Source organism: Nilaparvata lugens, chromosome 11, assembly GCF_014356525.2.
Source record: "Nilaparvata lugens isolate BPH chromosome 11, ASM1435652v1, whole genome shotgun sequence".
NCBI classification, from domain to species: domain Eukaryota; kingdom Metazoa; phylum Arthropoda; class Insecta; order Hemiptera; family Delphacidae; genus Nilaparvata; species Nilaparvata lugens.
Window position 1 is genome coordinate 13,306,593 of NC_052514.1, and position 12,308 is coordinate 13,318,900.

Sequence of the window (12,308 nt, forward strand, 5' to 3'; positions counted from 1 at the left end):
TAACTTTATCAGCATTCCGATTTTCATTGCAAACATTTTCTATTGCTGTCACAAAAGAATCAGATTCATAAAAACAATCTTATATACGGTATTCAATTGATTAAACTATATTGTTTCATAGGCTTCTTATTTTTTGAACGAGGATCCAGTTCAAAATTCAAAATCTGAATTCGCACGCTACCTAGTGACGAAAAGTTTGTGTAGAGCTCATGTTGGCCGCAAGATGGCATGACAGATGCGTTCAAATTTTGTGGTTAGGTAAAGTGTTTACGTTTTGATTACCAACATAATTTCTGAGTAGTTTCAATTAGTGATTTATAAAGAGTATTAAACATTTTCATAGTGATTCTCATACTATTGCTTACTACCTTAAATCAATTACTAGTATAACATAATTTACATTGCCAGGATATCTTCAAATTTTGAAATTGGTGAGGTAATAAAAATGTATTTGATGTTTATTGTAATATAATAACTATTTCAATTGTTATTCATTTCAATAAATATTCATTCATAGGTTCCATTTTTATGTAAGTCAATAAATAATTTATTTACTTTTAGTAAAAGCTTTTTAATTGTTTCAGAATTTAACCCTATTTTGAGGTTAGTTTGAAGTTATTGGCGGTTTTTCAACTAGGCTAATGATTTATTTTTCATTTAGGTCTATATTTTATATTTCTATCAAACTTGAATTGATAAATATATTTTTAATTATTTGTCAATGAACTTGTGGTGAATTAACTGCCATTTACTTGCTCTAAAGTGTATTGAAACGTTTCGTGACCGGTATCTCACTTAGGCCTACTTTCTTAATTAAAACGTTAATTTAGATTGCAATTTATCTTTGTATATCACGCTAATGTCGAACTCTACGCAGTTGAAAGTAGAAATTTGGGCTTTCAAATTACAGTGAAATGTATTATTTCTTTATTAGCCTAGATGCTCATGTTTGTAGACCTACCTTTATTTTATGACAAGAATTATTGATTAAAACATTTCAAAAAGTATTAGAAATACACATTAACATGTATACCTAATTATTGAACTATTCTTGATCTTATAATAACTTATATTCATACACTTTTAGGGGTTTTAATTGCCAGTATGGATTGATGAAGTGATGTGACTAGAATAGAAGTAAAATGAGTGAAGAACAGTTGGTGAAAGAAGTACCTAGCAGCTTAAAACAGCTGGCAAGACTCGTAGTTCGTGGGTTTTATACGATTGAAGATGCATTAATCATCGATATGCTAGTGAGAAATCCTTGTATGAAAGAGGATGACATTTGTGAGCTGTTGAAGTTTGAGAGAAAAATGTTGAGGGCAAGAATTACAACCCTGAGGAATGACAAATTCATCCAGGTGCGCCTTAGAATGGAGACTGGGCCTGATGGAAAAGCTCAGAAAGTTAACTATTACTTCATCAATTACAAGGTGAGTAATTATTAGGAAATATAAATTAAGTACCCACCTTTTTTATAAAAAATATAAGATTGAGTAATCTATTAAATTACAAAAAAAACATCGATGATGAGGACAAAGCCGCATTTTTTCAGGCGTTTTTGCAATATTTACACTGGTGGCGGACAAGTCTGCTGGGCAGAAAGCTCTCTGATTGGCTGATTATCAGCTGATTCGTTTGGGGTTCGGGAATCAGCCGATACTCAGGCAATCGGAGAGCTTCCGGCCCAGACTAGTCCACCGCCAGCGCAAAAAATTTGAAAACCTGCTTTATGTGGCTTGGCCCCAAATCATAAAGTGAACATTCCCAAATTTATAATGAAATAACAATTTCTGTGTGATTTTTATAAAAATCATTAGATTATAGACTTGACAGAATAATTTGAAATTTTATAATTCATGTTGGGTTATATAATAATAATAATTTATAATTCATAATTCATTGGTCACCTCAGTGTCTACTCTGATTAACTGTAGCTGATTACCTTCGTAATTTTATTTTCAAATCCAAAGTGACCTTGTCCTTCTAAAGTGAATGGCAGAAATTTACTCAAGAAATGAGTTCAACTAATAAAAATATTCTCCATCACTATTTCAACTTTAATCTCTTACAAAAAAGAAAACTATTGCTTTAGAAGAATGGCTTTGATGCTTCATCAAAACCTTCTTGAATGCTGCTCTTTATTCAATAGGTTATTGTTGAGAGTGAGAAGTAAAAAATTCGAGAAATAAAAGTACAGACAGGACAAGCTTATTTGAATAAATTTAATACAGTTATTAACTTAATTTAATTAAAATAGATTTTCATAACAGGACAAACTTCTGTCCTCAACTTGGTTTATAAAAAATACGTATCAAGCTTAATGTATTTGCTATCTATATTGACAAGACAAGCTTATTTGAATAAATTTAATATAGCTATTAACTTAATTAAATTTTCATAACAGGACAGACTTCTGTCCTGAACTTGGTTTATAAAAAATACGTATCAAGCTTCATGTATTTTCTATCTAATATTCTATTCTAGAATATTGATAGGATTCCAAAAAGCAAGTTATAATTTTTTTCAACATTCTTTTTTAATTTCCAGACATTTGTGAATGTAGTCAAGTACAAGTTGGACCTGATGAGGAAAAGGATGGAGACTGAAGAGAGAGATGCCACGAGTAGAGCAAGTTTCAAATGTCCACGCTGTTCGAAGACATTTACAGATCTTGAAGTAAGTGAACAATATAATATTACACTAGACACAGAAATGTTATGGGATTTCTCGATATATTAAGGTGGAATGGGAAATATGTTGTTTTTTTTAGTTTAGCTTGAATAAATTTAGAACTGATAAGACTACATCGTTTCCATTTCAATTGAAGAATATAATACCTTCTGCTTATACTCGCACTTGTGGGATCGATGGCGTGATAAAATTCAATTCCAATGAACGTAATTACACAACTATTCAAATGACAGATAAAATAGTGACCATTTATGATAAAAATTCAAATCATCACTCATAAATTCATTCACATTATAATATGCCTTGTCACGAAGCAACTTCCTGACGGTTTTCTTGAAGGCGGCCTCATCCAACTGCTTTACACCAGGAGCCTCAGAGCTTTACTCTCTTGTTAGAGAATTCCAGGGCAGAGATCCTATAACTATCCTGTGATTGTTGGAGACGTCTCCTGGGGACATCCAACAGGTCACGTTGTCTGGTGCTGTGGTAGTGAATATAATTTAGTGATCGAACTGGGGTGATAAGGGGTGATAAAGAATTCAAATAGCAAAGGATCATAGTAAGGTTCATTGAAAATTACTATATTATTCTCATAGATTGATGAAAAATGTTGTGTGCATCTCGTGACTCAAGTTCTTTTCTCTTCTTCCCTATAATGAAAAGCTACCCAGTTTTATTACTTGAAGATGAAGATAAATGAAGAAAATGAAGAAACTTTATTATTTAAAAACGAAGATAATAAATTAAACAATGGAAAATGAACAGTCTAAAAAAGACGTTGAAGCATATTTAAGTGGGAGTTACACTATAGTCCCTACCATTTCTCATTATTCTAATTTCTATGTTTGTACGGTTTTCAGGCTGATCAGCTGTTCGATTTCGCCACTGAGGAATTCCGGTGCACGTACTGTCGAGAGGTGGTCGAGGAGGACCAATCAGCGCTGCCCAAGAAGGACTCGAGGCTGTTATTGGCCAAGTTCAACAGCCAATTGGAGCCACTCTACGTACTGCTCAGACAGGTGGAAGGCATACGGCTGGCACCAGAAGTATTGGAGCCTGATCCTGTCGATATCAGCACTATCAGAGGGTTTGTGTTATTCAAATTCATCCATAAAAACATTCAAATAATTAAACAAAGTAAAATACATTTCATAATTTATGAATCAGATTGATATTTTCAGCATTAAAATAATAAATATGAACTAGAGAATTATTATTAAATGAAAATCCAAAGTTAAATGCTGTAAACAACCCGAAGACTTCTGATACTGCAAACATTGACAACAGGGTTAACAGCTAGATGGAAATTCGATGAGAGCTACTACCCAAAAACTATTTTCCAACCCGGGAATCGAACCCGGCACCTCATAATTATCGCTAGTCAGGGGTGGTTTACAGCATTCAAATTTATATTTTCGTTTAATTATTTATTGATTAGCATTTGTTTCTATTATTAGCATTGGCTTGCTACTATCAAAATTCGGAAAGGGAGCAGTTTTGGACTAGGCCTGTTGACCCTTTTCTAATCATGTATTTGATGTGTGTATTGTTAAATGTGAAAAATAAATTTCTCATCAATTTCCATGAACTAGAAAATATAATAATACAAACTCATTCATTATCATTAATGATATTTATAGGTATCTATTGATACATTTAATCATTTTTCACAAATCATTTGAATGATTGGAAAGGGACAACAGGCATAGCCAAGATTGCTCGTTTCCGAAAGTTTATTCATTCATTCATTCATCTCAGCCTACATACATTCTTATGAAAGGGTCGATAGCAACAAATGAACCAAATAAAAATGTTATTCGTCATCCTATATTAAATTTATGAGGACTTCTTTGTACCATATAAAACTGTCTTGAAGAATAATTTCAGTTTAGTGGTGGAAAAGTACACAATGATCTGTCAACTGAACTAAAAAATGAGTAAAGCAATAATTATAAAAACATATAATTTAGGGATTGATGAGATATCACAAAATGACTAGTTTTTACCTTACGTTTTATTATCATACATGTGTTCAGAAACAAAAAAGTACTGGCTTATTAGGCTTCTTGATGCATTAGCCTACAACAAACTATGAAATACTGTCATTCAGATTATATATATGTGAGGTGGGGCGACATCTATTCATTGTATATCATACATCCTATATTAATTAATATATTTATTTAAGAAAAACATGGAAGCATACAGGATTTCTCCCAAAAAATGCTTCCATAACAACATTATCACAATAGTCATTATACATAGTAAGAGTACAAAAAAGTAAGAATATTAAAAATAAAATTGAATTCTAGTAAATATAAAATACTACTGTATAAAAGCTGCTGTATTGAAGCTATATTTTTATCTGTTCTCTTAAGTACTACGTAGTTTATTAGTATGGATTGTATTAAATGCTATGTCTCATCTGACTTGCTTGCAGCCTGGACACGAATCGCGGCCCAATGCGCCCGGGAGGCGAGCACTGGTCGGGAGAGGCAACTCGCAGCCAGGGAGGTTTCGCCGTGGAGGAGACCAAAGTCGATGTTACGATTGGCGACGACGCTCTCGCAGCCACCGACCACGCGCCGCGCAAGGAGCGTCCTCTCTGGATGATAGAGAGCACCGTCATCACCAACGACCAGGCACAGGTCAGTCGGGCATCTCTATGGTCTTACCTATCTGTGTATGCATTTCTCTGTCACCTTTATGCTCGTACCTATCTGTCTATGCTTATTGCTGAAAATACTACAGTGATGTCCACGTTATAATGGCAATAGAGAGCACAGTCATAACCAAAGAACAGACACAGGTCAGTCTGGCATCTCTAAACCTAGCGCCGCAGTGCAGGATGGTTTCTCACAGCTTGGCGTTGTTGTCATTTGAGATGGGTGTCTGGCTTGGAAGTGTTTCGGCCGCATTGCAGGATGACTGTTATCGGTTGCCGGAAGATCATCAGCTTGGTTTTTTCGTTATTTTTCGTGATAGAGAAATTCTGATTGCAGATTCGCTCTCAGCGACCCCAAGTTTAGCCTGAAGGCTCAGAATGTCAACAATGTTTTTAGATAATTAAAAATCATCATGATAAGACATTAATATGGTAGTACACCACGTTTCTGGAAACTTTTTACTGGTGACTGGAGTTATTATTGATTATAGGTAACACAAAAATCAAAATAATCGTGAGAAAGAAAACTGCTGATGAACGCGAATAAGACCGCCACTCCATTGTTCTATTGTCTCGGCTGCTTGGCTGAGCCTGGCTGGAGGGATCAAATAACCGACTCGATTGATCTTTCGTCTGTCCGCTAGGCGGAACTACGCCGACCATTGCTGGGTGGAAGACGTTACTGCGGCCGCTCGCATTCCCACCAACGCTGCTATTATTTGCTGTCTCAGCGCCTAGTCCGAGTCAGACAAGCATACAGCCTGCACTGCGGAGCTAGCTTATGGTCTTACCTATCTGTCTATGCATGTCTCTGCCACCCATCTTACTTGATACTCGAATTCTTCGTCGTTGGCTGGGAAAACCATATAACCCCATATAACTTAAATCCCTGCACTGCCAATTTAGTGGACAGTGTTCTTTTCCTCAGACTGTCTACTTTGTCTTTTTTCATGAAAATATTCGGCCAATACATGAATATATTGCTCATCACTGTATGCATTGGCCGAATATTGTCAGGATTTTTAGTGTTCTGAAGAGCTACCTACAGTGCTCAAGGTGGTCCGAGAAGGTGATAATGCTAATTGCCTGTTTTTGAAGCAGCAACACCTCTGAAGCAGTCGAAGCACGTCCCCAAATAAAAATTCCGTTGGCTTTGTTATGGCTGTGGAACAATGAATAGAATGCTGTCAGTAGATATTAACAATGATTCCAAAAAATAGCAAAAATGTTTTATGCATATAATTTTTTTACACAATGCTTAGGCTAATAAATAAATAAATAGGCAACCCTTTTATTGCACAAATTTACAAATTACTGTATTTACATTTTGCATACATATATTTTATTGTTTTCATTCTTGGCAATTCAGCAGCTGCTGGGGTATCCTATTTTTAGGATTAATTGAGTGTCCTTCGTTCATTCCCCGTAGAGCCAGACCTCTTTGAAGACGTTTTTCATCCTCTCCCACTCCTGTCTTTCTTGTGCGATTCTCTGACAGGTTGCTCCGCTGCATACTCGTCGGAACTCCTCGTCCCATCGGTAATTTGGTCTTCCTCTGCTCCTTTCCTTGTTCGTGGGTACCAGTCCAATATTCCTTTTGTCCATCTTTCATCTCTTGCACGAACTATATGACCAGCCCAATTCCATTTTATTTCTACAATTGTTCTGCCAATGTCGTCAATTTTCGTCTCATTCCTGACCCATGTATTTCTTTTCCTGTCCTTCCTTGTCACCCCAATCATTATCCTTTCCATCGCTCTCACAGTAGTTCTAAGCTTCTTCATCAATTTCTCATTCAGTGTCCAAGTTTCACAACCGTACAATATTACCGGTATGACGCACATTTGGATAATTTTCTCTTCCTACTCATGTCGATTTTTGATCGAAATAGGTACTTCAATCGATTGAACATCGACCAGCCCTATGCAACTCTCCGAGTGATCTCTCCCCATTGACTGTATTTTCCAATCTTCTGCCCCAAGTAAATGACATTTTCAACATTTTCTATTCTTTCTTTCTCCAGTGATATTTCCTCTTCTTCGCAGTTGAATGTCATGACATTTGATTTGTTAAAATTCACCTTCAGTCCAATTTTCCTTTTCTCTCCGATTAGGTCCATTAGCATGTAGTGAACTTCTGTGCTACTTCCTATTAGCACAACATTATCTGCAAATTTCAAGGTGTTCAATTTCTCACCATTGACATTTATTCCACTCTCATTCCAATTCAGATTTCTGTGCTCAGGCTATGTAGAGTAAAATGGAAGTTGTCTAAAATGGAGACATGCTGTTGAATTATAGCCTACATATTCCTATTGTAGGTACTAGTGTTGTACTAAGTTATTGTCGGTGATTTGCTTTGATAGATTAATGTTTTATAGTTTCCTACTCATTTTTATATTTTATTTTCAATCAAAGTAAGTAAAAAACATGCTCTGTTAATCTGGAAATTAAAAATTAAAGTACACTTATTTTAAAAGTTTTTATTCACAAAATGTTTTAACATATTAATGCCATTTTCAAGTTAGTAAATCTCTTAATTTCCAGATAATAAGAGTAGCCTCACCCAGCCGAAGGTTTTATTTCCCATTCAATTTTATCTTCCGTTTTTAATGAAGTAAGTGATTTACTTGGATACATTTAGTGATGATACATTTCACTAGTAGTGATGATACATTTCACTAGTAGTGATGACACATTTGTGTTTGTGTTTTAGGCGGACCCGTTAGTAGGAGCCAGCATGGAGGCGGAGAAGAGCGCGGTAGCGGTAGCGGGAGCGGCGGCAAAGGGCGGAGCCTCGGGGGCAGCAGACGACATCATGTCAGTGCTGTTGGCGCATGAGAGGCGGGGTGGAGGCGGCAGTGGAGGCGGTGGAGGGGCGGAGGCCACAGCTAATGCTGTCAAGAGTGCGCTGCAGTCGGTTAATGCCGCCTCCAATAACAGTGGCTCAGAGATGAGTGATGACGATTTCAACGAGATCAACAATATTGGAGCGTCGTCGCCAGGTACGTCATTTTATCAAATATTTATTATTTATCAGTTGAAGAAAAAGCTCGTGTATCCTCGCCCTAATACTAACGCTTACATAACATACATTATGATCATCAAGATTCAAGATTCATTTTTATTGACCATCAGGCTACAATAAGAGCGATAGGCAAGTCATATTGTCTTGAATTGGTTATAATAAAATCTACTCTTATTGACTGAATTATATTGAAAGAATGCTACAACTATCTACCTTGTCAATATATTATTGATCCCAATTAAAATAACAATTATTATTCTTACAGAATACAGAAACTTGAACCACATAGCCTATAGTAGGCATAGATTTTTTCAAACAAAGAAACAATAAAATTGCACACATTATATTTATTAGCAATAATAAAATCATACACATGTCATAAATGACATCATATTAAGAGATCACAGAAAAACACTAGATAAATTGAAAACATTCAGAAACCACAACATTTACAGGATGTCCAACCAAAGGTGTAACAGCCGACTACCATAGATTCTATGAAATCTGCAACAAAAAATGCTTAGTAAAATTTTATTATATCGATCTTAGTTATCGAGATGTACAGATTTTTCGATATTTCAAAAAAAAAAAACGTTAAACTTCAAAACTATGAGTCAAAATCTAATTCTAAGGATATGATTGGAAAGAGGAAGGAATTTCAAATAAAATTTAGGTTATATAATTTGTTACTTTGATGTTTTTGAACTTTTTATGAGCATTTAATCTGTTTAAAATTCGGCTATGAACTCGACGAATGTAATTTCTTCTACTTTGAGCGCTCTCATAGAGAGTATTTAGAAAATCATTCTATGAACAAAAAGCTGGATGTATTCTTATTACCATTGTTCTTCTATAGGCCTACTATCAGTTTTGTATTAGCATTATTACTGATTTAATTATTACAGTAGTTTCTCTCATTCCTTCAACAATTGATTTATTTTTTTCTTAGTTAACCTGTATATTTCATGTTTTGTAATTAACTCTATTACTGATCCAAATCATTGAATCCAATCATCCAATTATTACTAAATAAAATAATAAATTATTACTAACCTAAATCATTGATTCAGCTCCTTTGATATTGAACTTGTTCATTGTTAGTCCGCTATTCATTACTATTTCAATTAACCATGTATTTCTTAAGTTTTGTAATTATTACAGAAGAGATAGAGATCCGGATCAGTTCCTTTTATTATTGTACTTGTTTATTGTTAGTCTGATAGTCGTCTATTTCGATTAACCATGTATGTCCTATGTTTTGTAATGACAGAAGAGATTGGAGATTCGGATTTCTCCAGATACAGTTTCTCTAGTATTGTACTTGTTTATTGTTAGTCCCCTATTCATTACTATTTCAATGAACCATGTATTTCATATGTTTTGGAATTCCAGAAGAGATTGGAGGTTCGGATCAGTTGCTTTAGTACATTGTACTTGTTTATTGTTAGTCTGCTATCCATTTCTATTTCAATTGACCTTGAATTTCCTATGTTTTGTAATGACAGAAGAGATTGGAGATTCGGAAGAGGATGAAATGATTCCGACAGTGATGGTGGGAGGCAAGCACGTGCCCATTACAAAGGTGGACGACGCTCTAATCAAGGAGATGAGTGTCCAGGAGAAGGAAGCCTACATTCAGGTCTACCAGGAGTACTACTCCAATATGCTAGACTGCTGAATGACTGAGTGGGCGGGGCTACTAGCTAGCTGCAGTCTCATTGGTGGTTGTGATTGTGGACTGAAAAAAGTTGGGGAAAAACTTCTAATTAGGTAGTGAAGAATGGGGCGAAGTGTGAGGAAACTTGATGAATGAAGAATGGGGGAAAAGTTTGAATTATTGTCATCGGAGGTTTTCTTGTCAGAGTTTTTGAAAGTGGTGGAATACTTTCAATATTTGAAGAAATTCATTAGATTGATGTACGTAATTGCTCAGTTCTTTTGTTGTGTACAGATTTAGCTGTCAAACTAGTTCTTCAGTTTTAATACTTGATAAAAATTGTAAGATTAAGGTGCGGTTTCCAGGAAATTTATTAAATCTAATGGACCGTTAATTCTATATGTTTAATGGTTCATTCGATTTGATCAGTGTCCTATAAACTGGGACTTATTCAGATTATCAATATATTTGAAAAACGTTGAGGAACAAATAATCTTATAGTTAAAAAACACTTATTGACATGAGCTGCTTTTAAATTAATAAAACAAAATAAATCTTATAGCACCCTTTATTCTTTAAATAACTTTAAAATAGTTGAACAACTAGTTTTGGTTTTTTCAAACCTAAGTTGTTCAACTATTTTAAAGTTTTTTAAAGAATAAAGGGTGCTATAAGATTTATTTTGTTTTATTAATCTTATAGTTTTATCAAATAATGTTCAAATAATTTTTCTTTGCTACTAAAAAGTTATTGACAACCTAAATTCTTAGGTACAACTAAAGTATTATTTTCTTAGTAAATTAATCCTCTAGTTGCCCGGTTCCACCAAGCTTGAAGTTGAAGTTTTACTTTCAATAAGCACAATACAAGGAAATGTTAAAAATATATGCATATCATAAACAATTAAACAAGATTATAATATACAGAACTGTATAGTAACGACGCAGCTCGATCAAGACATTTCAATTTACATCAAGCTCAACATTATGATCATGGAACATTATGATTTTGACCGAGCTTGGTGAAACCGGGCATTCTACCAATCGTAAAAAGTCAGAACTATTACATTCACTTCACGCCTTTCTTCAAAAGAGTCACATGTTCATAGAAGTTACAGAATGGGGGTTTTCCAAAGAACTTGAAAGCCTTATTATTATGATTTAATAATAAGCAGTTCATAATAGAAAACAACATTGAACAACTTGAAAGCCCTTGCAATACTGAAATAAGCTGCTTACACACTAGCCCTATAAAGTTAGTACAAAGTCGTAATTATTATGCATATCCAGTGTGCGTGAGCAACTTTTCTTGTATTTGATGACTTTAAAGTTTTATCATACAGAAACAATACCGTAGCGTAAGTAGATATCCCATGGTATAGGGCGTTTGTGTTGCAACTTTTACTGTTATCTCAAGCCGATTACCGTACTGTCGATTATTGTCGATTTTTATTAAATTGATTAAGTAATTAACTAGAAACTTGTTTCTGTTGTTACACTATCATTGATCTCTAATGAGCTGAGATTATACTCTGTAGAATAACTATTTGTTTAAAACATATTGTAAAATAATTATTATTGAACTTGTTAAGGGCTATATTTTATTCCTGTGTAATGAAGTTACTATTACGAATGTTATTGGGGGTATCTTATGTTTGGTATTGAGCTGGTATTATAGGGTTGTGAGAATGATCAACTAATTCAAGTTAACTTAGTAAAATTAACTAGACATTATGTTAACAATGGGGGAATCGCTTGGCTTACGAGAAGTTAAATTGATCTAAGTCTATAACTCATGAGAAAGGAACTATAATTTAAAATAATAAACAAAACAGATAATATTTTGGAGAACTAAATAATTGATTTAATTAAATTGAAACTCAAAATGAAACTGGAAACTAAAATAAAATATTGAGGAGAATTTTAAAACAACAGTAATAATAGAATAATTACAGGATTTAAAAAAATCAATAAAAATCGATAGCAATAATAAAATAATTACAGGATTTAAAAAAATCAATAAAAATCGATTAATAATATATATAATGATAATAATATTAGTAACTCACTGAACCAGTCCTAGAGAATTGTGTCTTAAAACAGAGGGGTAGAGCCGGGCCTGATTATCTGCTGTAGATAGTTCCAGGTCCCGTCCTCGAAACCGACTGCCAATAGGCTTACAATATTATCAGTACGATTTTACTTGTCACGAATTTTCGTCGGCGTCGAAACTTTTAATTTTTAAACAATGGATGCTCTCGGATTG

At 34.3% G+C, this 12,308-nt stretch overlaps 1 protein-coding gene across 1 annotated transcript; it reads left to right on the forward strand.

Moving 5' to 3' along the window:
• The first annotated feature begins 237 nt into the window (after positions 1-237).
• On the forward strand, positions 238-10,443 carry LOC111044435 (general transcription factor IIE subunit 1). The gene is made up of 7 exons (XM_039437623.1): positions 238-431; positions 1,088-1,433; positions 2,551-2,679; positions 3,555-3,781; positions 5,135-5,342; positions 8,075-8,363; positions 9,892-10,443. The coding sequence occupies exons 2-7, from the start codon at positions 1,143-1,145 to the stop codon at positions 10,062-10,064; spliced, it is 1,317 nt and encodes a 438-aa protein (XP_039293557.1). The 5' UTR covers positions 238-431; positions 1,088-1,142; the 3' UTR covers positions 10,065-10,443.
• The last annotated feature ends 1,865 nt before the right edge of the window (positions 10,444-12,308 follow it).

Coding starts and splice junctions, on each gene's coding strand:
- LOC111044435 (XM_039437623.1), top strand. CDS start 1,143: ATGAGTGAAGAACAGTTGGTGAAAGAAGTACCTAGCAGCTTAAAACAG. Junction 1,434..2,550: donor ATTACTTCATCAATTACAAG/GTGAGTAATTAT, acceptor TTTAATTTCCAG/ACATTTGTGAATGTAGTCAA. Junction 8,364..9,891: donor TATTGGAGCGTCGTCGCCAG/GTACGTCATTTT, acceptor TTGTAATGACAG/AAGAGATTGGAGATTCGGAA.